This window comes from Brachyhypopomus gauderio, chromosome 19, assembly GCF_052324685.1.
Source record: "Brachyhypopomus gauderio isolate BG-103 chromosome 19, BGAUD_0.2, whole genome shotgun sequence".
Taxonomy (NCBI): Eukaryota; Metazoa; Chordata; class Actinopteri; order Gymnotiformes; family Hypopomidae; genus Brachyhypopomus; species Brachyhypopomus gauderio.
Genome location: NC_135229.1, coordinates 7,598,069 through 7,622,285, shown reverse-complemented (window position 1 = coordinate 7,622,285; position 24,217 = coordinate 7,598,069). Strand labels below are relative to the sequence as shown.

The following is a 24,217-nucleotide window of genomic DNA, read 5'->3' as shown; positions in this document are numbered from 1 at the left end:
AGTGGGTCAGCTTTAAGAATCATAAGGAAGGAGTGATTATGTGTTGAGTGCATGGAATGTTCCATAACATGATGGATTACTATGTTAAGAGGAAAGGAGTCAGTAACAGTGTGAGGTAATAAGAGAAATGGACAGAAATCTGATGGCCTGAGGAAAAAAGGTCTGTTTTTAAGGCAGGTGATATGCGTTCGTAACATCTCCCAAAAGGAAGAGGAGGGAGGATTTCCACTACATAGAGGAAACAGCTCATACTTACAGCCACACCAGGCTCACCAGGGGGACCTGGGTCTCCAGGGAAGCCAATAGGTCCCTAAGATAAAAAAAGTACACAACACGTACGCTGACTCAAAAGCGAAGAACGCAGTGTCACATGAACCAAACTCACGCGGCGCAGGACAGCATTAAGAGGACAGGCGTGACTCACCGGGTTTCCTTTGGGGCCGTCGTCTCCGGCGGGTCCTCGGCCACCTGCGGGTCCTGCTGCCCCGGGCGGCCCCGCCTCTCCCTTCTCACCAAACTCGCCTTTAAGGCCCTGCGAAAATGCCCGGCAGCCATAAGCAATCCTGTGGCCCCTCATCAAAAGGAGAACCAACACACAGGGCTGGTCCCGTCTGCTTGTGGTCCATATACACTTTGCTGCACTCAGTGGATGGAAGTGTTTACAAACATCCAGCACGGTCAGGTGTTATGAAACAGGCGCGTGACGCGCAGTAGGCTAACGTTAACGTTGCTGCGGCATTCGAAATGCTTGATTACAATGTGACACCAAAGATAAGCCACGCATCCAGTTAAGAACTGTGTTTTTAAAATCTCATCACCAGAGCCGCGCGCCCCGTGCGTAGGTTAGAACAAACACTAACTTAAGTGAGGAAAATCAGTGCAGAAGGCACAGCTCGCATCGCTTTAGGTGATTTTCTTTCCACGGCTGAGAACCTGATACACCCACACCATCAAAAACAAGTGAGATGTCAACATTAACCAAAGAGGCACGAGGCAACAGGTGGCCTTTTTATATTCACTCAATAAACAGATATAAACAGACAACGATAACTGAAACACCAGTGATGTTGTATCCTTGGCTCTATCCCTGCGCTGGATAGATATTACTTGCTAAAGGAGGATCAAACAGAGCTCATTTGCCACCGAGGACCACAGAAGAAGCCTTATGTATTCAGAATCGTGTAAGGGTCATTAATGCTTGTGTGGGAGGAGGTGAGAACACAGATGATGTCCTCTGGCGGAGAAAAAGGCTACGCTCAATTATACATGCGGGTCAGAGATGTCGGCCGAACAGCCGTCAAGAGTGTGCGCGGGCAGCCACGTGGACTTACCACTGGACCGGGCTCTCCAGGAGGCCCCGGGTTGCCTGCTTCGCCAGTCTCTCCCTGCAAAGATTGTCATATTAGATGTGCTGCCATGGCAACAAGATCTGCAAATTAGCAAGGCGTCTGCGACGCTCACAGAAAAATCCCGAGATGAACTGATGGAAGGTGTTGAGGTGTTAGTGGGAACACGATCATCTCACCTTCTCTCCATTTCCCCCCATTGATCCGATACCACCGGGAGGACCTTGGGCTCCCTGTTAATCCAAAAACGAATATGAATAACTAGATTAGACAGACGCTCACAGGACTCACGTCGGTGCCTGACATAGTGCAGGGGGGGGGAAATCAAAACGTAAGGACTCACGTCAGCTCCACTGGGCCCCTGAGGGCCCCGGGGGCCGGGTGGACCGGGCGGACCCTGTTAACAACACAATGGGAATAAAACAATCAGCACATGCAGTGAAAACTGGGGAAATAATCACCAGCCATAAGAAAACGAAAGAACCAACCATAGCGCCAACGTCCCCGGTCTCCCCCTTCTCCCCCGGAGGTCCTGGCAACCCCTTTGAGAGAAGAGCAGACTTAATACTGGAAAAGGGGAGAAACCCTAGACACACTTACTGAACCACTGCTTGTGGCAAACCCAGCGTCCCAAGCGGAGTTAAAGCTACACAGGGAGAGACTGGGCGTGAATAGTTCAGACTGGGGGTTCAAGAGGAATTGTGTTACAGTGTACCAATTAACAGGGAAAAAATTACATCATTTGCCAACAGCAGTTCCATTAAAAGTTTAAATAAAAAAAGAAACAAGTAAGTCTGAACTAATTAACACTAACTAGTTAATTATAATAATTAAATTGGTATTGCTAGAGAGCTGAGTAGTATTACACATTTGACTCTAAGCTAGTGAATAAAAAATATTAATCACATTTTTTATTAGGTCTGAAGAGAACTTCAACATAATGACTGTGTATACGAGTGAGAGTGAGAGAGAGAGAGAGAGAGAGAGAGAGAGTGGTCTCAGTTATTTTATATTTTATGTTGTAAATGTTTCTGCTTAAAAGGATCCATATCCTACATTTTCTACATTATTTAATATTTCTTCTTGATGTACACCATACAATGTTTGTATGGCTTTATGTTTCAAATACAGTCAGTTAATTTTTACACAATCACTTACAGCCTCTATCCCTTAGAATTAAAGAGGCTGTTTCTATTAATGCACCTTTAAGACAGATATGAAATGAATGAGCTCTGTTCTGATTGGCTGCTTTGTATTGCGCCTCATTCAAAGAGCTGAAACACGCCTGATAACTGTAGTGTTAGTTCCCCCCTGGTCACACTAAATACTTCCTGTAACAGTTAACCGTTTAAGTAACGATTATGTACTTATGGCCAAACTCCAAGCCAAAAATAATTTGTAGTGAGAAACTACTGTGGAGTTGGAGCGGTTACTCAGATTCACACTGAAATGAATTACTCAGAATCAAATTAAATTGAATTTCTCAGAATAAAACAGAATTGAACTATTCAGAATCAGAGTTAAAGTACTCAGAACAGTTGAATTGAAAATTGGCCGTTTCAATGGCTGGTAATCTAAGATCTGGAAACCTCGAGATGGACAAGAAACTGGAGTACTTTTATTTTCCTTTTCTTTCCAAAATTTTACTCTCTCTGACAAATTGTCTTAACCTGACAAAATAACCAAACAACAGACAGGGGTAGTTGTAAACAAAGACCATCAACCATGACCTTAAACCAAGGAATATTTATACAAAGTCTGATAAACTAAAACTATCAGAGACAAGAAAACAGGAACAAGTGGAACCAACAGGATGAAAACGAGCCCACTGAACCAATAAGAGAGTGGGGACAACAAACCATGTGGCACAACCAGGAACAAAACCAAAATAAAGAGCCCATGGAAACGCGTTACTATGGAAACAATACAACTGTGATATAAAAATCCAAGATGTTCTGATCTCTCATTTAACACACGTGTAATGTTACTAAAACTGCCTTTTTCCATTTATGTAATAATGCATACTGAGATATATACAGAGAAATCATGTATTTAATCAAGACTGGATAATTGGAATGGCCATCTAATTGGATGCTTTAAAAAGACATGAAATAAGCTATAACTTGTACAGAACACATCAGCCAGAGTCTTAACAATAACTAAAAGGTTTGGCCATATTAATCCTGTTCTTTCAGAACTGGTCGCCAGTTAAATATCATTTCAACTATAAAATACTCTTATTGATGTATAAAGTTTTAAAATGTCCAGACCCCAGAGTATTTGAGTGAACTCATTGAACACTACAGCCACTCCATGTTGTCCAGTCATGTGTTGTGAAGATGCGTGTGGACTGCAGTGTCTCTGCTCTCCCTATGGCCTTCCCTTTAAGATCTGCTGCTATAGATAGATCAGCTGAAACCTGCATGCTCGTCACCGCCGTGTTTGAGTTTGTGTTGCATGCTCTTTCTGTTTTATCTTCACTGCAGACATGATGCCATGACTTGCTCATGGGTGACAAAGAAACTGAGATGACGCCACAAAAATCGTCCAACGCTGTTAGCAGATGAACCAATGTTGCCACCCACGCCGTCTCCTCCAGTGGGTCAGCTGCAGAAACATCTCGCCCACCCCTGACCCGCGCCAGAAGCTGACACATATATTGAAGTAGCTACATGGAATATAGATTTGTAATAGAATAAAGCAAGGACTGGTTATCAACCGGGTTGCCCAGGAACGATGGGTTCTGTCTGGAGTGTCCCGAGGTTTCTTCCTAAACTTTGTCCAAGGACTTTTTCCTTGCCTGTGTCATCACTGGCTTGGTCATTACAAATCTGGACCCAAACATTTGTAGAGCTGATTTATGACACTGCGTGGTGTAAAAAACGCAGTGTAAAATGTGTCTGAAGTTTAATGTCATCTTTAATATCAGAATAAACCTAAAAATGAAGAACTCTTACTTCAAAGGTCAAATGAAGACGAACCAAACTGTTCATGTTGTGCTATTCCTGTCACGCTACGTGACATCCAGCTGCTATTTTTTTTCCGATTTGGTGTTGAGTCACCACCCTTATTTTCAGCTTCCCAGTGGCAGCTTGAGGCTTCAAGCACAATCGTGTGGCCAAGTCTGACCCTTGCAACTCTTGCATTTTCAGTTTATTGGCAGAGAGACTGACATATTTATCAGTGTAACAGTATGCGTCATCCCTAGGCAACACCTATGAACTTGGTGTTACTAACACCACGCAGCTGTGCAGACACTTCGAAGTGATCGAAACAGCCCTCCCCGGTTTTCTCCGATCTCTGCTCATCAGGATCGTCACAGGATCAATAACTCATAACATCAATTGAACTGTGAGGAAAATTGTGCTGCCTTAAAGATCTTTAACGCCGCTGGAGTAAGGTCTGGGATGACAGGCTTGATCTGTGTTTAAAACCCGAATCCAATACCAAAGACTGAAACCACACCAGCAGGCCCCTTAGTCATTATTGGACGCTGGCCACAAATGCTCACACTGCAATACTGTCTTCTAGGAACGTTCACTCTACAGGTGTAACACAAGCAACGTAGCATAGCTGAAACTACATAGCGGCTTTCACTCTCATTATCAGGAACGCTGCAGTGGCTGCTGGGATATCACCGAGATAGTCTGTGATGATGCAGCATGTAATTTACTCGGCAGGGAAAATGAGAACCAGCTAAGGAACACAGTGTACAGACGATTTAACACATCTCTTATTTTTTTTCCACCTCCACACCCTCCACTTTCAGGACCTGGAATACTTTATTAGTCAGACATTTCAGAAATCAAAGTGGCTCTCCCCTTAGAGAAGGACACGCACCAAAACTAAAATAAGTTAAATAAAATATGATGAAACTGAACAATAACAAAAAAGCCACTAAAACAAAGATAACACATGCATACATAATTTATATTTATACTGAAGCACTACTAATTTTAAACTATATACAACCCCATTGTTTGAAGTGTGTGCGTGTGTGTGTGTGTGTGTGTGTGTGTGTGTGTGTAAGGGAACATTTGGAGAGAACCCTTCTGTTGTGTGCAGTGTTGATGGGTGTGGTGCAGAGTGGTTATGTGTGTGAGGTTTGATAAATCTCTGTTTAGTATTGGTAGCTGTTAGGAGAGTTACTGTGGTAATAAGTGATGAGATTAGACTGAGGTATCTAGACTGATCTTAGATATGTTTCTGATGGAAGCAGATATGTGTTCTACTGATACACAATGAATATGTTTTCCCAGTGATTGATGTCAGTATTCTTCCTTGGTTTCCAGTTCATCAAATTATCTTACTTAGATATAATGTGCTGATATTGTGATATAGATGACTTTGATTAGGATAATGGAATGAGCTGGACACACACACACACACACACACACACACACACAGACACACACACACACACACACACACACACACACACACACACACACACACAGACACACACACACACACACACACACACACACACACACACACACAAGCTCCTGCCAGTCACGACCCTCAACCACACCCTCACCCACAATCATCTACTGACAAGTTCATTCTGTTCACCTGTCCTCCATCATCCCACCGGACCCCACTGGTACCAGACTCAGGCACATCTGACTGTAGCCTGCTACCCCCTACCTGCCTAACTGATGTGTTCTGCTTCATAAACCACACAATTGTCTTTGTTCAATCCTTTTTTGCCCATCACTGTGTTCTTATTTTATCATAATAAAAGCATCTCTCCTGTGTACCAAATGTCACAGGGTCATCGTTTTCTAACTTGTTTCCAAAACAGGGTAATAGTGCAAACGTGTGCTGTACCATAAAACATGAATATAGTTGTCAGGGCTACAAAAGAAGCAGTGTGGACAAACTTCAGTGTTCATGAATCAGAAATGATTCCTCTTTGACCGGGGCACTGTGCTCCATGACTTAACATTGCACAAGATGCACATTGGTCCCATAGTTATGTTGAATGTACTTTATTACGAATAATCAGCCGGAGGACTAAGAACTAACAGACAGGCCCCTTCTCCTGTTTGGCATGGATACTGTTGGGGCTGATTTGGATATTAACCTATATTTTTTGGACAGGACTTTATTTTAGGAGAGTTGGCAGTAGATTGAACCTGAGGAAGTTAGACCAAAATGTTTGATCCTTTCTCTTGCTTGAAGTATATGACTGATTTAAGTTGTAGATACTCGATCAGTTACTCCCAGCAGAATGTGTCTGAAATGTGTTATACCCTTATCAATCTAACTGTGGATATATTCGTTCATTGATAGAAGGTTAGGGTTATGGCATGTGGGAGTGAGATGGGGGGTGTGACGGTGTGTGTTTCCAACCCAGCTGTCAGAGCTGCTGCTATCATCGGGTCTGTATAACAAAAGATCGAGATGCTGAAGGTCACGTCTGTTATTTGGGTTTCTGCATTTCTTGCAGTGGGTTTGTGCCGTTTGTCCCCAGTCTGTCTGACTTTATCCATCTGATAATGTACCGTAGCTGGTTAGTGAGGAGATGTTGAAAATGAGGCCTTCATGAGTTTTAGATGATTGTGTTTCTGCTGTTTCTGATCCAGAGTTCATCATGCCGTCCTTATATATCAGAGGAACTGCTGGAACTAGATGGTGATATGATCAATGATGTGCCGTGTTGGTACCTGCAGCCCAAGAGGACCTGGAAGTCCAGGGAAGCCTCGGGCTCCTTCGTCTCCCTTCTGGCCAAACATGCCCTGCTGTCCTCTGGGCCCAGACTCCCCGTCACTGCCCTGGAAGACAGAGACGGGTCAGCGGTTACGGCAGGTTACGGAGCTTTGGTGTGGGGTGTGACAGAGTGAACAGTAGCCGGCAGGTCCTATGCAGACGGACGCACGTATGTGAGTCTTTGAGGGAGATCAAAACGAGCTTGCGGGACTCAGAGTGAAAATAAAGAAGAGGAGGAGGAGGAGGCAATCTTCCTCAGGAGGAGTATTCTGCTGTTTAAGGGTGCAGGACTGCGAGACTGGGAGCGAGTAAAAGAGAGACAAGACTTTGACAGATGAGACAAAAAATAAATATTGGCCACTGGACATTTGGAGGCCGGTCTGCTGTTCGGCTGGATGGGGAAGACTGGACATGAGGGGTGTTGAAAACTATAAAGGTGTGTGTGTGTGTGTGTGTGTGTGTGTGTGTGTGTGTGTGTGTGTGTGTGTGTGTGTGTGTGTGTTACTTACAGCAGGACCCGGAGCTCCTACAGGACCCTGGAGTCCACCTGGACCGGGGGGACCCTAAGGGAAGGACACAGCAGACAGAACAACAATGCACATGTTTCTCTGCTTTAACAGAAACCCCCAGACACATGACACAAACACTGCAACAAGGGCCCGGACAGGAACGAAAGGGGCGTGGCCCCTTTAAGAGAAGGCAGCCAATCAAACATCAGCATTCACGAGACCGTTGAGGAAGGAGGTGTGGAGGAGCTGTTGAGTATTGCGAGGAGCAGACACTCACGTGTTCGCCCTTGTCTCCCTTGCTCCCTTTTTGACCCGGTTCTCCAACTTCTCCCTTGAAAAGAGAAAGACACACGGTGGTGAAGACCTCACAGCTCTGGTATGAAGCACATCTGATCCTCTCCTCCCATCCAGCAATGGTTCGTGCAGCTGCCCTTCCTAGCGAGAAACTCCAAAACAGGAGTATGACTTTATGGTGGATATCAGCCTGGGGAGTTGAAACTGATTGCTAAACAGTCCTTGGGACCCGTCAGTGGTTAACTGATTGCTTGGCTCGTCTAAGGCTCCAGCATTCGTAAGAGGAATGTAACGAGGGGCGTGACGTGTATGCGAATGAGGCCTGGGCTTATGTTAAGCCTGTGGATAATATATGCGCGAATATATTAGACGCAGGCCAGTTCCTTCACCTCTGGATTCCATAGCATGTGTGTTCAGTTGTACATGTGCACGTATTTGTGGAGGAAGGAGTTTTGTGAGTGAGTGTGTGTGTGTGAGTGCAAATGCACGTGTGTGTGTGTGTGTGTGTTTGTGAGAAAGGGTGTTGGTTGCATATGTTTGTGTGTGTGTGCCCGTATCTCTGTGTGTGTGTGTGTGTGTGTGTGTGTGTGTGTGTGTGTGTGTGTTGTAGATTCATCACTGCTGTGCGTTAATGACTCTCTGTGTCAGGCTGGGTTATGATGATGGATAAAGCACAGAGTGCCTCCATTAGTGCACAGTTGGGATGAGGAAGTGCTGATGTAGAGTTCTGAAGGGGGAGGGGCTTCTGTGGTGGACACGACAGACCGGACGAGGCACGGCAGGCAGACGGCCCTGTGCCACACCAGCCTGGGGCGCTCTACCTTGTCCCCGTCCTCTCCGGGTGGGCCCTGAGGTCCCGCGGCTCCTGGCAGTCCAACTGGGCCCTGGATTCCATCACGGCCGGCGGGCCCAGAAGGTCCCTTCTCACCCTGAATGGACACAGCAGAGAGAGGGCGTGGTGGGGTGAGTTACGTCTTCCCTGACCGGCTACACCCACCGTCATCCGGTCAAGTGGACGTCACGGTACGATCACAAGCCAAACTATTGGCACGGTTAAAAAACTCTGGATGAGACACAGCTGAGCTGTTTGGAGGCTGTGGTGTCGTCTAGCGCTGTTGTCAAAGTGACTCATGGTCACAGGCTGCTGTGTGCTTTCTCTCTAACACATCTCAGCATCTAATAGACAACTGCATTTGATTTCATGTGCTTCAGAATGACAGAATAGTACTGATGCCTATCACTATATTACTATATTACCCTATTACTATATTACTCTATAACTATATTACTATATCACTATATTACTGTACATCACTACAAATCACTAGTCACTAGTAGACTAGTTGTTATGCTCATTTTGATGACAATGGATGTTTGACCAGATGTGATCACACATACTACACATTACTTATTCACATTCTACACATTACTAATTCACATACTACACATTACTTATTCATGTTCCATTCAATACAGTGCGGAACGTAGCAAAACACCGTGTTTACATTACATATAAGGCTTCAAATGTACTGAGAGAAACTTCTAAAATCTGAATGTGTTATCTCAAACTACTCCTGTATGGTTTCAACCCTCAGGAATGAAGAGCATTTCCTGAGCTACATATTCTATGAAACATCTGAACAGGACTTCACTGCTACGTTACAGTACAGGACTATCCGCCAGTCAGGTACGAGCTCTTACCGGCCCTCCCTTCTCTCCAGCGGGTCCCGGAGGTCCTTGGGGGCCATTGCGTCCCGTCAGTCCGATGGGCCCGCCGGGTCCTGCAGGACCTCTCTCGCCAGGAGACCCCTGAAACCCAGACACCGCCAATCAGCAGGAACATGACACACCGCACAGGCTACACTAGTAGAATCTTTAACAAGCCCCAAACGCATCTTGCTTATGGCCTTGGTAACAAAATATAGTTTTTCTGCATTGTCACTTCACACCCAATTCCAAAAGTGCTTTATCAGAACCGCTTACACTGACACAACAATACTGTCTGGCATACTTCATTTATCGGTCAGATCAGTTCGAAAGTGTCGTCTAGAACACAAGTGTGTCTTCGTTTTGTCAGAAATATAACTGGTATTGACAGTCGGTAAACACGGTACACGCGGACACAGAGCTGTGAAGCGTCCAGTGTAGCTCGCTGCTTCGGTTCTGAGTGAGAGACACATGGACCAGACATGTGGGCCACAACTCTGATTCAAAACTGTGGTGAAAGTGCATCCTTATTGGAAAACAGCCCATTAGCGGAGCTATTAGTGCAGAATCTATTGAAGGAATCACACAAAGGAGGGCTCTCAGCAAGAACACTGCTCAGTGGTTACTCAGGTGTATCTAAGCATGGCCAAATGGACACACACACACACACACACACACACACACACACACACACACACACACACACACACACACACACACACACACACACACACAGATACATATGGCTATGTGGACGCTAGCAGTAATACCTGTGAACAAAGTCTGTGTGCATACAGTCCTCCCATAGCACACGACTCACCCCCCTGCACCCGACACACTACAGAATCAGACGAAAGACTCTCAGATCTCCAGGATCAAAACCCCTTTCATTACAAATGAATGGGACGGACTGGTGCCACCTCAGACGTGGCCACACGGCACGTACTGACAGCCACTAGAGGAGGTCAGACTCTAAAAGTAAAAGTCCTGGTGTGATTCAGCATCACCCCGATGGTTTCACTAATTAATTCCACCTGCTGGCTTGAGGTAATTAGACAATCCAGCCAACTGGAACAAAATCCTGAGGTGGACTTTTATTTTCCAAACCTGAATCGCATACCAACTGCAACCAAATAATGTTGTTATATACAGTATACTGTGAAGTAAAAAAAGTAAAAGAAAAGACAAATCTTTTAGGAAGTCAAATCAAGTAGGAACATAAAGGCTTTTATTCTTGATAATAAACAATTTACTAAATCGAAGACCAAAGAGATCTGGAATCTCCTTCAGACATCTCAGTATATCACAAACAAAACTTGATGTCACAGTAATGAAATTATTTTGCCCTCAGTCATGCTGGTGAATCACATAGTCTTTTGACAGAGGACACACACACACACACACACACACACACACACACACACACACACACACACAAACAAAAGCATTCCAAACCCTGGAGTTTTGATTAGTGAAGTCTCTGTGGACTGATTGGCGGGTTTGGCCACTAACTCTCCCGCTCTGCTCTGAGTCGCCTGATTGTTTTACACAGGAAGGCAATGAGCTGTTTTAAAGTCAAACACTCCTATTAGCATCATACCGAAACCCCTAAACTCCGTCGGACCTGGCTGTCCGTTACAGACACAGAATCTTCAGCTGTGCCTCCAATGCGCACGGCTGCTAGAAACATTAGCACTGCAAGAGAACCGCACTGTGGAGTGAGTGGGCTCGGATCACCCTGATAACAGCCACACGGCTGCTGCTACTAAATCGCTTAAAACATATCACAACATTTAAGGACTTGTTCCGTCATCGGAGCGTGTGATTGGACTCGCTGGAGCATACATGTCAACCAATCACCTGCTGGTTTACTGTTTTGCATGCATTAAAAAATTGTGAAATGAGAACAAATAGAGTATCTCCTAATTACAGGTGACACCCTGAGGATCGAGCCACAGGCCCGACAATGACTAACCAGGGCTTAGTCCCGCCCCCTAGTGGCCACCTCTGCCAATACTGCATTCTGAGCCCGAGGAAGAGTGAGTCACATGTCAGAGCGAGTTGAGCATGTGGGCTGACTCATCCACTGGGATCAGAGAGTGCGTCCCATGCCAAGAAGGCCTACCTACTCCAGCGTGACCGGTCATTATGTCCGCCACCTGCCTGACGGGCCCGCCCACCTGTCCAGAACCCACCCAGCCGTCCTTCTAGTGAGACGTAGGAGGGAAAGAAGCAAGCCTAGTGTTTCCATGGCAACAGAAGTACTTACGGCGGGGCCTTGCGGGCCTTGGGGTCCTTCTCCGCCCTTCAGACCGCCTGGACCCTGAAAGAGAAAACAGCCGGACAGTAGGGGTGAGATACCGCACGGGGGGTTTGCACGAGACGAACGTGATGTCATGCCCGTCACACCAACTGTCCAGATCACAGGAGGTGTGAGCGCATGCACAGATATGTGGGCAAGGGTGACTGTTCAGGCTCGGCTCTGGTTCTGGTTTTGCAGAGCTGGCGTGAAGAGATCCAGCCGAGGTTGCTCCGTGTATCTGAATATCCGAGGCAGGTGTGCAGCTGCAGTTAAGACCAGTTTAGCAGGTGCATTAGGGCAAATGACCATCTGTTAGGGTGACTGGACGTGACAGCTTCTCTTCTTAGAGACCTCAGTATTGAATGAAAACAAGTTCTCTTCAGCCTTAACTTCATGTCTCTCTCATTCTAACACTGACTCAATTTCACAGGCTGGGGAAAATGACACAGAGAGCAAAGCCTTTGTTATTACATCATTTGGGTGAAAATAATGTAAAAATGTTGCCGCGGTTGATATAAACATGAAGCCGAATCAATCCTGACCTCAAACTAGCGTCTGCTCACCACCCACTGCACTGTCAACACCCGTGTGCACCCACATTCACTGGCCTGTTAGGTGAAGCAGTCAGTCTCTGACAGGATGACTGTGCATCATTTGTTACACCATTGTGCACCATTATCGGCGAGACACTGACACTGTAGTGGGGGCAGGTGGGGTGACGAGGGCACCGCGGTGTTGAGGGAGCGTCTGTAACTCACCGCCACGTCCGGACATCGAGCTAAGAGACGTCCTGTGATAAGAAACTGACCTCTCACGAAAGGCTTTTCTCTACGTGTACCCCATAGAGCGGCTAATGAAATAAAGGTGTATAATTGGTCTGTGAGTGTAGACAAAAACCACAGTGACTGGACGCAGTCATGCCTGACTTCCTTTAGTAGTCAAACCAAACTGCTACAACTACTAAGGACAAATAAGGAATAAATCTCTCCCTGTGTGTCATGAAATGTGCAAATTGCGTATAATATATTATTTCACTTAACATAGGAATCAAGGCATATTAACCGTATGTGTTTGCCGTACTCTCCAGTAAAGAGTAGAGCGTGTGCGGAGGACTACAGACCAGGAGCATCTGCCTGCCACGTCTTATGTGCCTGTGTGTGTGTGTGTGTGTGTGTGTGTGTGTGTGCGTGTGTGCGTGTGCGCTCAGCTCTGGGAGAATTCGTATGCACATTTCACATGCAAACCACCAGCTCCAGGATCATGGTCTGGCGTATTAAATCCAGCAATCATCAGGCGTAAAAGTACTAATTGTGGAAGGCAGAGAAGACCTACGGCACGTTGATAGACCGTCTGGGGGGCAGCATCACAATTCTGAGTTGCTTCAGCTCCATTCCTTCACACACTTGCTTCAACTGGTGTGGATTAACACCTCACAAGCTTATACAGGTTTAACTCAAACAGGGAAACTACAACTGCAGCTCAAAAAAGCCTTCTGCAGTAGATAATTCTGCGCTACGAAATAATGTCAGTGTGAATGTAAATGAAATCATGTAACGGCTGAATAATGGCACTCCATAGTGCTCTATGGAACTCTATGGTGCTCTATGGAACTCTATGGTGCTCTATGAATCTCTATGGAACTCTATGGTGCTCTATGAAGCTCTATAGAACTATATGGTGCTCTATGGAACTCTATGGTGCTCTATGAAGCTCTATAGAACTCCATGGTGCTCTATGAAGCTCTGTGTGGTGCTCTATAGAACTCTATGGAACTCTATGGTGCTCCGGCGCTCTATAGCACTCTCACAACAGCAGAACTTCTATAGTGCTGCGTGTAAATCATTAAACTGTGTGCATTCATCAGTGCACTCTCTGGGGTGCCATGCTGAGTTAGTGATGACAGTCATGGCTCACTACAGAGGCCGAGAGCCTGCGTGAGCATTTGGTACAACAGCAGGCGTTCAGGCAGATAATGGACATTTGGCTGAGCTCGTGACACTGGACTGTTTGTCCTTACCGATGCGCCAGGAAGGCCCCTCTGTCCTGGGAAACCTCTCAGCCCAGCCGGGCCCACCTTGCCAGAATGGCCCTGCGGACCTGGGTCACCCTGCAGGAAATAAGGGACAGTGACTCAGTTCGACTTATCAAAACTGAACCTATACATGATCATTACAATATAGAATACTTACTGGGAATGAGTCATTTTTTTATTAATCTGATAGATTATTTATGTTAATACTCTTTCGTGTAAACTGTACCTTTCCACCTTCTTTGCCGGCGGCTCCAGGAAGACCTTGCTCTCCAGGGGGGCCTGGTGACCCGGGGTGACCTCTCTCACCAACAGGGCCAGTTTCTCCAGTTGATCCCTTTAAAATAATCCAGAGGAGGCCTCACAGATTTAGAGCTAGAGTTCATGAGCAGACGTTCCACCAACAGTCAGATGGATTTTCTGTCTGGTTTGGTTTGTCCAGCGCTTATATATTCAGTACCTGTGGTCCTACGACACCTCCAGGGCCCGGGGGGCCGGTCTTTCCTTGGAAACCCTTGCAACGACAATATTTACATATTAAATCAGTCCTGAAATGATCAGTTAGTGGCATATGACAAAAACAAGTCCAAGAGACAAGTTCTACAGGTACTTTAGATTTGCATAAAAATAGACTCGCTTGTGTAAGCCCATATTTTGCCAGGATGTCACTCAAGCTCCTTATTTTCACTATAGCCCAGAGCACGATGACATGTTCTTTCTACCAGTGGGTGAAGGCTATCACCACACGTGTATTCTCCACAGATGTGTTTCTGAGCTGGCAGTACTTACAGTCTCCCCTCGCTGTCCTGGGTGCCCAGGCAGGCCATCCTTGCCAGGGGGCCCCTGCAGAGAGACACCAGCAGTCGGTGGACGACACCCACAATGCACTATTCGAGTTTGTGTTCATACTATTCGAGCACTATTCGAGGTTGTGCCTTGTACTCCTGATCTGAGACCAGTTAGGTAGATTATTTCAAAATAGTAAAGTCGCAGTGTATGTGTAAAGGAGGACAGTACTAAAAGAGCAAGTTCTACCAGAAAAAAATAAAAACAAGAAAATGACTTACATTTGGGCCCTTAGGGCCCGGCATCCCAACAGGTCCCTGTGGCCCTTGGGGCCCCTATGTCACAAGGGGGAAAAAAAGGTCAGGTATTTTCTTCTTGATAAGCTCAGGCCCTTGCATAAAAGAAGCAACCTTAAAAAATTGTGGAAGCCCTCACTCTTTCTCCAGGACCACCGGGAGGTCCATCATTTCCTGAGGTGCCCTGTAGAACGGAGAAGAGCTTCGTCAGATCAAGCACGGCAAGCTGGAGAAACGAGTTTCAATTGTATTGTGCAACCCATCCCGAACGCGCAGAACCAGCAGCCGTTATGACACCCTGACAGGGCGTTTGACCTCTCACCTTTGGCCCTGGTTTTCCAGTCGGGCCCCTGGCTCCCCTACCACCACGAGGGCCCTGAGAACACAGATGTTCACTATTAACTGCAGCTATTGCGCAGGCTGAAATATGCTTTGGTGTATTTATGGGTTTTTTTTTTCAAATTGAAGATTTTTCAGCACCGTTGGGCCACGTTGTCCTCGTGGTCCGGCCTTCCCAGCAGTACCCTGTGCAAAGACAGAAGAACATAATTAATGCGCTAGTGGACACAACCTTGAGGACTTGCATTGCTTTTAAGTCTATAACGGGCATCTTCTTTATTTCATGAGATATGACGTTCAGCCTCTGCCCCTGCCCTTACTCAGCAGGAGTGCTGTGTGAACAGATGTTGACAGATATCACAACTGAGACTCCCGGGTCACGCTCGTGACATTCCAGACTCTTCAGTCTCATCCTATTTGGCCTTCTGGGTATTTTTTTGTTTCTCACGTTAGCTTACCCGTGTTCCCTTCTCTCCATTGGCTCCGGGAAAGCCGGGGAAACCGGTGGAACCCTGCAGAGAAGAAAGATTGTCATCTACTCACGGCCTGATGAGAACGAACCTATGTGGGCTACAAAATGCTATGAATACAGCAGGGGTGAGGGTGGCCAGTGGTGGTAGTGTTATTTGGTGGAGAGTGAATTCGAGCTTCTGGAGGGAGCGAACAAAGGACGGGGAGCGGTGCGGATGAGCACGAGGACGGAAGATGAAAAAGCGAAGGTCGGACCGGCCTGGCATAGCAATCGCAGGTGATCCAATCTCGCCGCGGGCACATGCATCTACGGGTCGAGTCTGGCCGGCCCTGCTAAGATAACGGATTCGGTCAAAGAGCCAGCTGTTCAAATATGCTCAAGCGAAAGGAAAAGAGTCCCGTGGGAGAGAACGTGGGCCCGTTGCAGACCATCGGAGGGCGGAGGCCTGTGGTGGGGTTTCTGGGGCAGCAGAGCTTATGTGAAGGGAAGGGATTAAAAGGCAAGATAGTGGGAGATTAACCAGGTTAATCCAGCAACACATCTTCTGTCCCCATCATGTTCCTAAGGCAGAACTATGAATGAGAATATAATCTGTTTTCCTGTCTGTCCTCTAGATGCAGCTTGAATGAATATTAATTTTAATTGGAATATTAACTGGTAATGCTCGAAATCAAAAGTTCTGCTATGGAGGGCTGTTAATATACCATCTTCTATTCTACTATCCGAGCTTTGCTCAGTGGAAAACACAGTGACACACCTGAAAGGTCCAAAAGATAGAAACCGAGATTTTAAACAGTTCCACAAGAAGCAGTCGCTGCCTTAAAATAAATAAATAAAACAACTGCTATGAGTCACATCATTGCTACAAAACTAATTTGTTGAACTTCGGGATGGGCCCAAACTTCGTGACGGACACGAATTCATTGTTGGCAAAGGTTTCCATAAGCTAAGCCAACAGAGCAGCGCGGCAGAGTCTTTGTGCCTCGTGGTCTGCTTTGTTCACAGGCCTTCACTTATGACAAACCGAACATTGGAAAGATATGGAGCGTTTTGCCATGTGGTACCAGAGATAAGGTGGGCAGCGCAACGGAAAACGGCCTCTCCGATTTGGGGAGCATTAGCGTAAAAGTAGAGCACGTCTAGCGTGTTGTATCAGACTGAAAACGCAAGACTGACAATAATTTGCTGACCACAAAGCGAAGCTGCTGATTTCTCTTTCTCGTTAAGCTTCAAGCGCCAATACGGCAGGCTTGTTTACCTGTTTACATGGACTTGATCAGAACATGAGATCATGCTGTTGGGGGGGAAGATTGTATCTTCCACTGAGGGGAATATCAAGATGTGATTTGGGAAACCAGAAAGTCCTGTCATCGAGTGGCACAGAGTGGGAGGAAATACAGTGATGTCATACCTTAGGACCCTGCCGTCCTGGATATCCGGGTAATCCAGGAACTCCCAGTTTACCCTGCAGGAAGTGCAGGAAAAAACAATGAACGCACGAAGTGAACCCGGGATACGTTCGCGCAGGACGGACACGCACAAACGGGTCTTAAAACCTAAAATAACCAAAACTGTTTCAAAAGCTTGTTTGACAAACTTCAGAGAGTTTCAACAGCAATCGATATTGTTTATCACAAATTAAATGTCTGGCTGATGAGTCATTGATTTTTTCTCCAGATCTGGTCACTTTCGATTAACTTGGCACATGACAGCACAGAACATGCTGACCAAAAACAGCATTTATTCCAGGCTGTGTCTGAGGGGGGGGGGCTCACCTTTTCCCCAGCCAGGCCCATGGGGCCGGACTCTCCAGAGGGACCCGCCTTTCCTTTGGGCCCCTCGGGGCCGTCCTCTCCTCTGGGGCCTAAGACACCGCCCTCCCCCTAAATACCACAAAAAAAAAACCCCCAAAACATTATGCAACCTCCCAGCAATTTACCATGACGTGACATAACACATTCTTCTTCCCACATCCACTTCAGCTTGACAACTGACTCCACTAAACTGTATATTAAACTGGCTTTTACAGAGGCATGTTGAAATGATTCCAGAGTGGAGTCAAATATTTTTTCTGACATACAGCTCAAACAAATTTGACATACTATATGATGGAGTCCTTTGTAGAAGACGGTCTGTGCTGACCTATAAAATAAAATAGTAAAAAAGCACTCACCTTGTCTCCCTTGAGGCCCATATCACCTTTGAATCCTGGAAAACCGTCCTCCCCCTGGACATGACAAGGTTTTTGATCATTTTTTGAGAAAAATAAAACCTTTTATACTTCCTCAGCCCTTTCAGAATTATCAGCCTGGGCGCAGAAGGACACAGAAGGACAAGGGCTAACCACGGAGGGTAAATTCATGCATTGTACAATTTTGGCAGAGGTCATTCTCTTTCCAAGACTCTTCGGGTTTATAAAACATGCATTTGGTCGTTTTAAATAGTTGCAGCATTGAATCTGTGAACAAACTCATGTTCATCATCATGGTTGTTTGATTCATTCATTTTCCATTCATGAATGAAGCTGAGCAGCAGCTGTACCAGCTGCTTCATCAGGCTGCCAGAGCACATTTGGCACACTGGCTAAATACTGACATCTTGTGGTCAAAAAGTAGAGTACAAGTACAATGTGAGGATTGTTATGCGTGCATACAAGGTGATGAACTCGCTATTCATCATTTAATTTACAGTTATTTCCTACCTCTGATCTGTGCATGCCATTACCCATTTCAAATACAGTACATCTGAGATGGTCTGAACTCTGATAGTGTCTAGTTGATGGAAACAGTGGCATCTGGTGGTTGTTGCAGGAAACGCAGTTTCAAACTATTAAACTGACCTGCTAGTTTGCAACAGCGGGAGTGTAGCACTGTGTTGAATTTAGAGTCCTGTGTCATTTGGAGAGCAGCTCATAATAACACAGGCCGGTCTTTGGGCGGTGTGATATACCACAGAGCAGAGGCTCTTTCATAATGGTTCAAAGCCACAAATCTCTGGAATAAAACTCGCCAAAGTCTCGACCTTTGGCTTATCTGTCTCAAATCAATGACGTATCCGTGGTGCTGAGTCAAAGTGAGGGACTTGGGAGTCGTGGCACTCTGACACATACGAATTCCCCCAGAATGCCTCACGGCCCATTTCACCCCGGCCAACCGAAACCATTCCAGGGCCGATAGCAATCGGCGGGCATGTACGCTCTCACAGACACATGGTTTCCATGCCCCGCCCCTCTGCTGCCCCACAACCTCCAGCTGCTGACCAATCAGGGACAGGCAGGCCAGAAGAGGACTCGCCTTCTCTCCTTTGCCTCCTTTCAGCCCGCGGACGCCCTCAGCACCCTGAATGGGGCAGAAATGGACAATGGGTAGAAGTTCTGGTGGGCGGAGTTACATGCCAGGGTTACGAGTCAAACACACATAAAGCTTACTTTCACTCCTCGTGGGCCAGGGTAACCAATGGAACCCTGAGGTCCTGGATGACCCTACAGCCAGACAGGTAAAATCGTTACAAAGATACTTAACAGCAGTGCAGTATTGGATAAACGTAAGTTATAATGACAAATAATTATACACCTTAAATGCACTTCATTATATCAGACCAAAATCATTGAACAATGATTTCAAACATCTTGGAATGTGTCTGAAAAATCACAGATAACCCCATCACACTTGCTCTGGGTCCTCAAGCAGCCCAACACTAGTGGGCTACTCATGCCTGGGCTGTTCTGTCTCCTACGTTTCTCCTCAGAGCAAGTGTGAAGCCTGATGTGAAGGAGCAGAAAAGACACTCACTGCGCCTCCTTTTTCTCCAGCAGGGCCCTCCTTCCCAGGGTGACCCTGCAGGGTTACATGAAAATGGTCAAAAATAACATCAAAAACAACAACACTCAGCATCATCATCATCATCATCATCATCATCATCATGACAGTCTGAAGAGTCAAGCCAGTAGAAGTTATTGGCAGGTATTTAAAATGGTTCTTGGATTTTGCATGAATCCTGTGACATTGACTGACAAGTGTTAAGTGTTACAAAATAAATGGATCAAGTGACGTGACAGAGAGAGAGAGTGATGTGATGGAGAGAGAGAGTGATGTGATGGAGAGAGAGAGTGATGTGATGGAGAGAGAGAGTGATGTGATGGAGACAGTGATGTGATGGAGAGAATGATGGAGAGAGAGTGATGTGATGGAGAGAGAGAGTGATGTGATGGAGAGAGAGAGTGATGTAATGGAGAGAGTGATGTGATGGAGAGAGAGTGTGATGTGATGGAGAGAGAGAGTGATGTGATGGAGAGAGAGTGTGATGTGATGGAGAGAGAGAGTGATGTGATGGAGAGAGAGTGTGATGTGATGGAGAGAGAGTGACATGATGGAGAGAGAGAGTGATGTGATGGAGAGAGAGTGACGTGATGGAGAGAGAGAGTGATGTGATGGAGAGAGAGTGACATGATGGAGAGAGAGAGAGTGACATGATGGAGAGAGAGAGAGTGATGTGATGGAGAGAGAGTGACGTGCTGGAGAGAGAGTGACATGATGGAGAGAGAGAGTGATGTGATGGAGAGAGAGCGAGTGATGGAGAGAGTGATGTGACAGAGAGAGAGTGATGGAGAGAGTGATGTGACGGAGAGAGAGTGATGTGACAGAGAGTGATGGAGAGAGTGATGTGACGGAGAGAGAGAGTGATGTGATGGAGAGAGAGTGATGTGATGGAGAGAGAGTGATGTGACAGAGAGTGATGGAGAGAGTGATGTGACGGAGAGAGAGAGTGATGTGATGGAGAGAGAGTGATGTGATGGAGAGAGAGTGATGTGATGGAGAGAGAGAGTGATGTGATGGAGAGAGAGTGATGTGACGGAGAGAGAGTGATGTGACGGAGAGAGAGTGACATGATGGAGAGAGAGAGTGATGTGATGGAGAGAGAGTGACATGATGGAGAGAGAGAGTGATGTGATGGAGAGAGTGATGTGATGGAGAGAGAGTGATGTGATGGAGAGAGAGAGTGATGTGATGGAGAGAGAGAGTGATGTGACAGAGAGAGAGTGACATGATGGAGAGAGAGAGTGATGTGATGGAGAGAGAGAGTGATGTGATGGAGAGAGAGTGACGTGATGGAGAGAGAGAGTGACGTGATGGAGAGAGAGTGACGTGATGGAGAGAGAGAGTGATGTGATGGAGAGAGAGAGTGATGTGATGGAGAGAGAGAGTAATGTGATGGAGAGAGAGAGTGATGTGATGGAGAGAGAGAGTGATGTGATGGAGAGAGAGAGTGATGTGATGGAGAGAGAGTGATGTGATGGAGAGAGTGACTCACAGGAGGGCCGTCCGCTCCACCTAAACCAGCCAGGCCTTGTTTTCCAGTAGGTCCCTATAGAAGAAGAGCACATGTCAGGGAGGGAACTGAAATAAAAGAGAGAGAAAGAGGGAAAGAGAAAATAGTTGCACAATGAGCGTGATGACAGATCTTCCTCAACCGTGACGTGTTTTTAAAAAGGCCCGTCGTTGTGTTGTCATTTCATTACGGTTTCCTGTGTTCATCTCAGCAGAGGTCTAATGACACGGTGAGTCTGGCACTACTCCACCAGATATGGGCTCACGTTTCAACCTAATGGACCTCCACTTCTGGCTTCCTCCCAAAAGACCTGACAAACTGCTGGTGTGAGACTAGTCAATGACAATCCACTACATGTAACTGTGGCCTGTGTGCGTGTGCGTGTGATTGTGTGTGCGAGTGTGTATGCGGTTTTACTTTAGTCAGCAGTAATTTGCTCACAACCTACAGCTTGGAAACCAGTGAGTCTGCTGAATCGTTTACTGGGGCCAGAGCAGGAAAATCCGTCTGTAATAACAAGTAGGCAGTCCTGAGAGCTTCTGGCTCATAATACACACACTTACTTTTTCTCCAGGAGGTCCAATTGGGCCTTGAGGACCCGGTAGACCCTGCAAAACAGGATTTAATAAGACCGACATACAATGAATGGGGATGACATCCATGTAAAAGGTTTATGGTGGAAAAACAAGTAAACAGCTGGGTGTGCTTTTGTGTACATGAGTGTAGGTGTGCATGTAAAGAGATACACAATCCACAACAGGCCTGAAGAGTCAGTTGGAGACCCCGTGACCCCGCCCCCCCTGCCCCCGTGACTCCGCCCTCACATTCCCCGCAACAGCAGAGCAGCCGGACATTTCAATCACGACCTACGGGAGGACGGCAGAAAGCCGAGGGGGCACGACGGGGGGCACGACGGGGGCACGACGGGGCGCGACTGATGATTACAACACGAGAGCTGCGTCTCACCCACAGTGCGGGACACAGGAAGAAAAATAAACACGCCTAAAGGTCTGGGCTAAGAGTGATACTGGGATACTAGGACCGATGGGCCCGGGCCCCTAGCTCTGCCGGACCTTACCTGCGGGCCAGGGATGCCTTGTTGGCCGGGAGGTCCTGATTCTCCTTGAGGCCCCTGGATGTAAAGAAGAGATAAAACAGTTCAACGATGCCCACGTTGAAACACTACACCGCGGGTGCCATGCGAACAAAACGGAAACTTCAAAAAAGTGCCACCCAGCGCACGTAATAAAGTGAACAGGCTGAATGACGGCTCCGGATACCCATCTCTGTTTTTCATTTGGGCTTCATGCTGAACTGTTTAATGTAACCTAATATAAGTCTAATCTCCTAATCTGTCTGGTAAGGGAAAGTGACATGTCGGTTGTAGATGTGTAACTTACAAACTCGGTAATGAAAACCACTCACTGACTATAGCTGTATTCCAAGTGACACAAAGCCACCAGCACTCAGTACCACGCGGTCGTCTGCTCCCAGAGTGCAACATGTTTTTCTTACTTGTTGTATTTCTTGGTCAGAGGTCAAAGCCTCCTGGGCTCTCCTGAGTTATCTCCACTGTCAGACTGACTGCGACCCTCTTATCGAATGACTTCATTTAGCTATGACCTTTAGCCTGGACAGCTGTCAAATTTGAGCAAGGTCAGAGGTTGTTAGCGAAGGCTGATCGGGTCTCCTGCGGGGAGCTCTGCGCTGGTTTGTAGGGCTGTGGTCATGAATGGCTTTGTGTATAAGAATAAAGAATAACGTGTGTGAGGAGTCCTACCATGTTTCCTTTAGGACCAGCTGGGCCGTCCACTCCGGAGAGACCCTGTGTGTGTGCAGTAGAGAGAGACGTCAAGGTATTTATATGGTGTCTGAGAAGAAAGTACACAAATTCTGAAAGGCAGTCTTGGCACATACACGCTGTCCGGGTGCTCCGGGGGACCCTCGGGGTCCGAGCAGCCCTCTGGGACCCTGAGTAACAAAACGCACACACACACACACGCATTCACACACGCAAACACACAGGCACACACGTACACACAGTTGTGAACCAGGAGAAAAAAAGCAATTATTTCAGACTGAAGTGATAAAGCTACCTAGCTGGACTACTGGAACAGATGAAGAGATGAAGAAATGGTAGAATGGACAGATGGCAAAATGGAAAGAAGAATGGATGGATGGATGGATGGATGGATTGATGGATGGATGGATGGATGGATGAATGACCGGATGGATGGATGGATGGATGGATGGATGGATGGATGGATGACCGGATGGATGATCAACCTCACGTGCTTTACTCCTCGCTGAGCTGGTGTTTGTGTAAGGCCCAGAATGCTCCATTACTCGGCGAGCGTCCCCTCAGTGCTCCTGAGTTATGTGCCTACACACGCTCTTTGGCTCTCCTCTCAAACGAGACTGAATTTTCCAACCCATTAAAATCAGACCACTTAGCACTGCAAACCTTTGCACGTCACTGGAAGAGATTCCATAGATGTTTTAATCCTGGCACTTCCCCGAAGTCAAATTATGCCCTGTGGCAAGACTCAAGATGCTAACAGGACAAATATGTAAACTGGAAATAATGGGATAATTGTTATTTTCGTTTAGCACTGCTAGAGGTGTGTTTAGAGGACGCTGTGTCAGCCTCCACGTCACGGATCTGACACCATCATGACTAAAACCAGCACCTCTCGCTACACAGTGGAGAGTTAGGACATTCATCTTTAAATATGCATGGAGCTAATGAACGTGGTGGACTGCAGGCTTTATTTGAAAAGCAGGCTGCTAACAGCCCCGGAGTTGCTGAAACTGCCCCTACTGCACTAGAGCTGTTTACTGGGTGGAGACGAGGACGCTTACACTGTCACCCGGTAATCCTCTCAGTCCGATCTCCCCGTCCTCGCCCTGCAAGAGACACACGGTGAGGGAGCTGCATGACTCAACACACACACACACACACACACACACACACACACACACACACACACACACACACACAGACACACACACACACACACACACAAAGAGCTACTCACTCTTGGGCCGTCCTCTCCCGGAGCCCCTGGAGAACCAATGGGCCCTTGCTCTCCCTGCC

The 24,217-nt window shown here is 46.7% G+C and overlaps 1 protein-coding gene across 2 annotated transcripts in view; it reads right to left on the bottom strand.

Moving 5' to 3' along the window:
* col11a1b (collagen, type XI, alpha 1b) overlaps positions 1–24,217 on the bottom strand; it is a 63,503-nt gene that overhangs the window by 9,190 nt on the left and 30,096 nt on the right. For both annotated transcript variants that reach the window (XM_076981052.1, XM_076981053.1), the window contains exons 19-52: positions 24,159–24,212; positions 23,983–24,027; positions 23,038–23,091; positions 22,901–22,945; positions 22,199–22,252; positions 21,684–21,728; positions 21,103–21,156; positions 19,584–19,628; positions 19,220–19,273; positions 19,086–19,130; positions 17,966–18,019; positions 17,568–17,675; positions 17,204–17,257; positions 15,779–15,832; positions 15,462–15,506; positions 15,304–15,357; positions 15,121–15,165; positions 14,967–15,020; positions 14,689–14,742; positions 14,360–14,413; positions 14,129–14,236; positions 13,888–13,977; positions 11,838–11,891; positions 9,563–9,670; positions 8,683–8,790; positions 7,845–7,898; positions 7,568–7,621; positions 7,016–7,123; positions 1,835–1,888; positions 1,690–1,743; positions 1,526–1,579; positions 1,332–1,385; positions 425–532; positions 257–310 (exon numbers count right to left, since the gene is read on the bottom strand). In XM_076981052.1, coding sequence (XP_076837167.1) covers positions 257–310; positions 425–532; positions 1,332–1,385; positions 1,526–1,579; positions 1,690–1,743; positions 1,835–1,888; positions 7,016–7,123; positions 7,568–7,621; positions 7,845–7,898; positions 8,683–8,790; positions 9,563–9,670; positions 11,838–11,891; positions 13,888–13,977; positions 14,129–14,236; positions 14,360–14,413; positions 14,689–14,742; positions 14,967–15,020; positions 15,121–15,165; positions 15,304–15,357; positions 15,462–15,506; positions 15,779–15,832; positions 17,204–17,257; positions 17,568–17,675; positions 17,966–18,019; positions 19,086–19,130; positions 19,220–19,273; positions 19,584–19,628; positions 21,103–21,156; positions 21,684–21,728; positions 22,199–22,252; positions 22,901–22,945; positions 23,038–23,091; positions 23,983–24,027; positions 24,159–24,212 — 2,133 coding nt within the window. The remainder of the gene's footprint in view (positions 1–256; positions 311–424; positions 533–1,331; positions 1,386–1,525; positions 1,580–1,689; positions 1,744–1,834; positions 1,889–7,015; positions 7,124–7,567; positions 7,622–7,844; positions 7,899–8,682; positions 8,791–9,562; positions 9,671–11,837; positions 11,892–13,887; positions 13,978–14,128; positions 14,237–14,359; positions 14,414–14,688; positions 14,743–14,966; positions 15,021–15,120; positions 15,166–15,303; positions 15,358–15,461; positions 15,507–15,778; positions 15,833–17,203; positions 17,258–17,567; positions 17,676–17,965; positions 18,020–19,085; positions 19,131–19,219; positions 19,274–19,583; positions 19,629–21,102; positions 21,157–21,683; positions 21,729–22,198; positions 22,253–22,900; positions 22,946–23,037; positions 23,092–23,982; positions 24,028–24,158; positions 24,213–24,217) is intronic.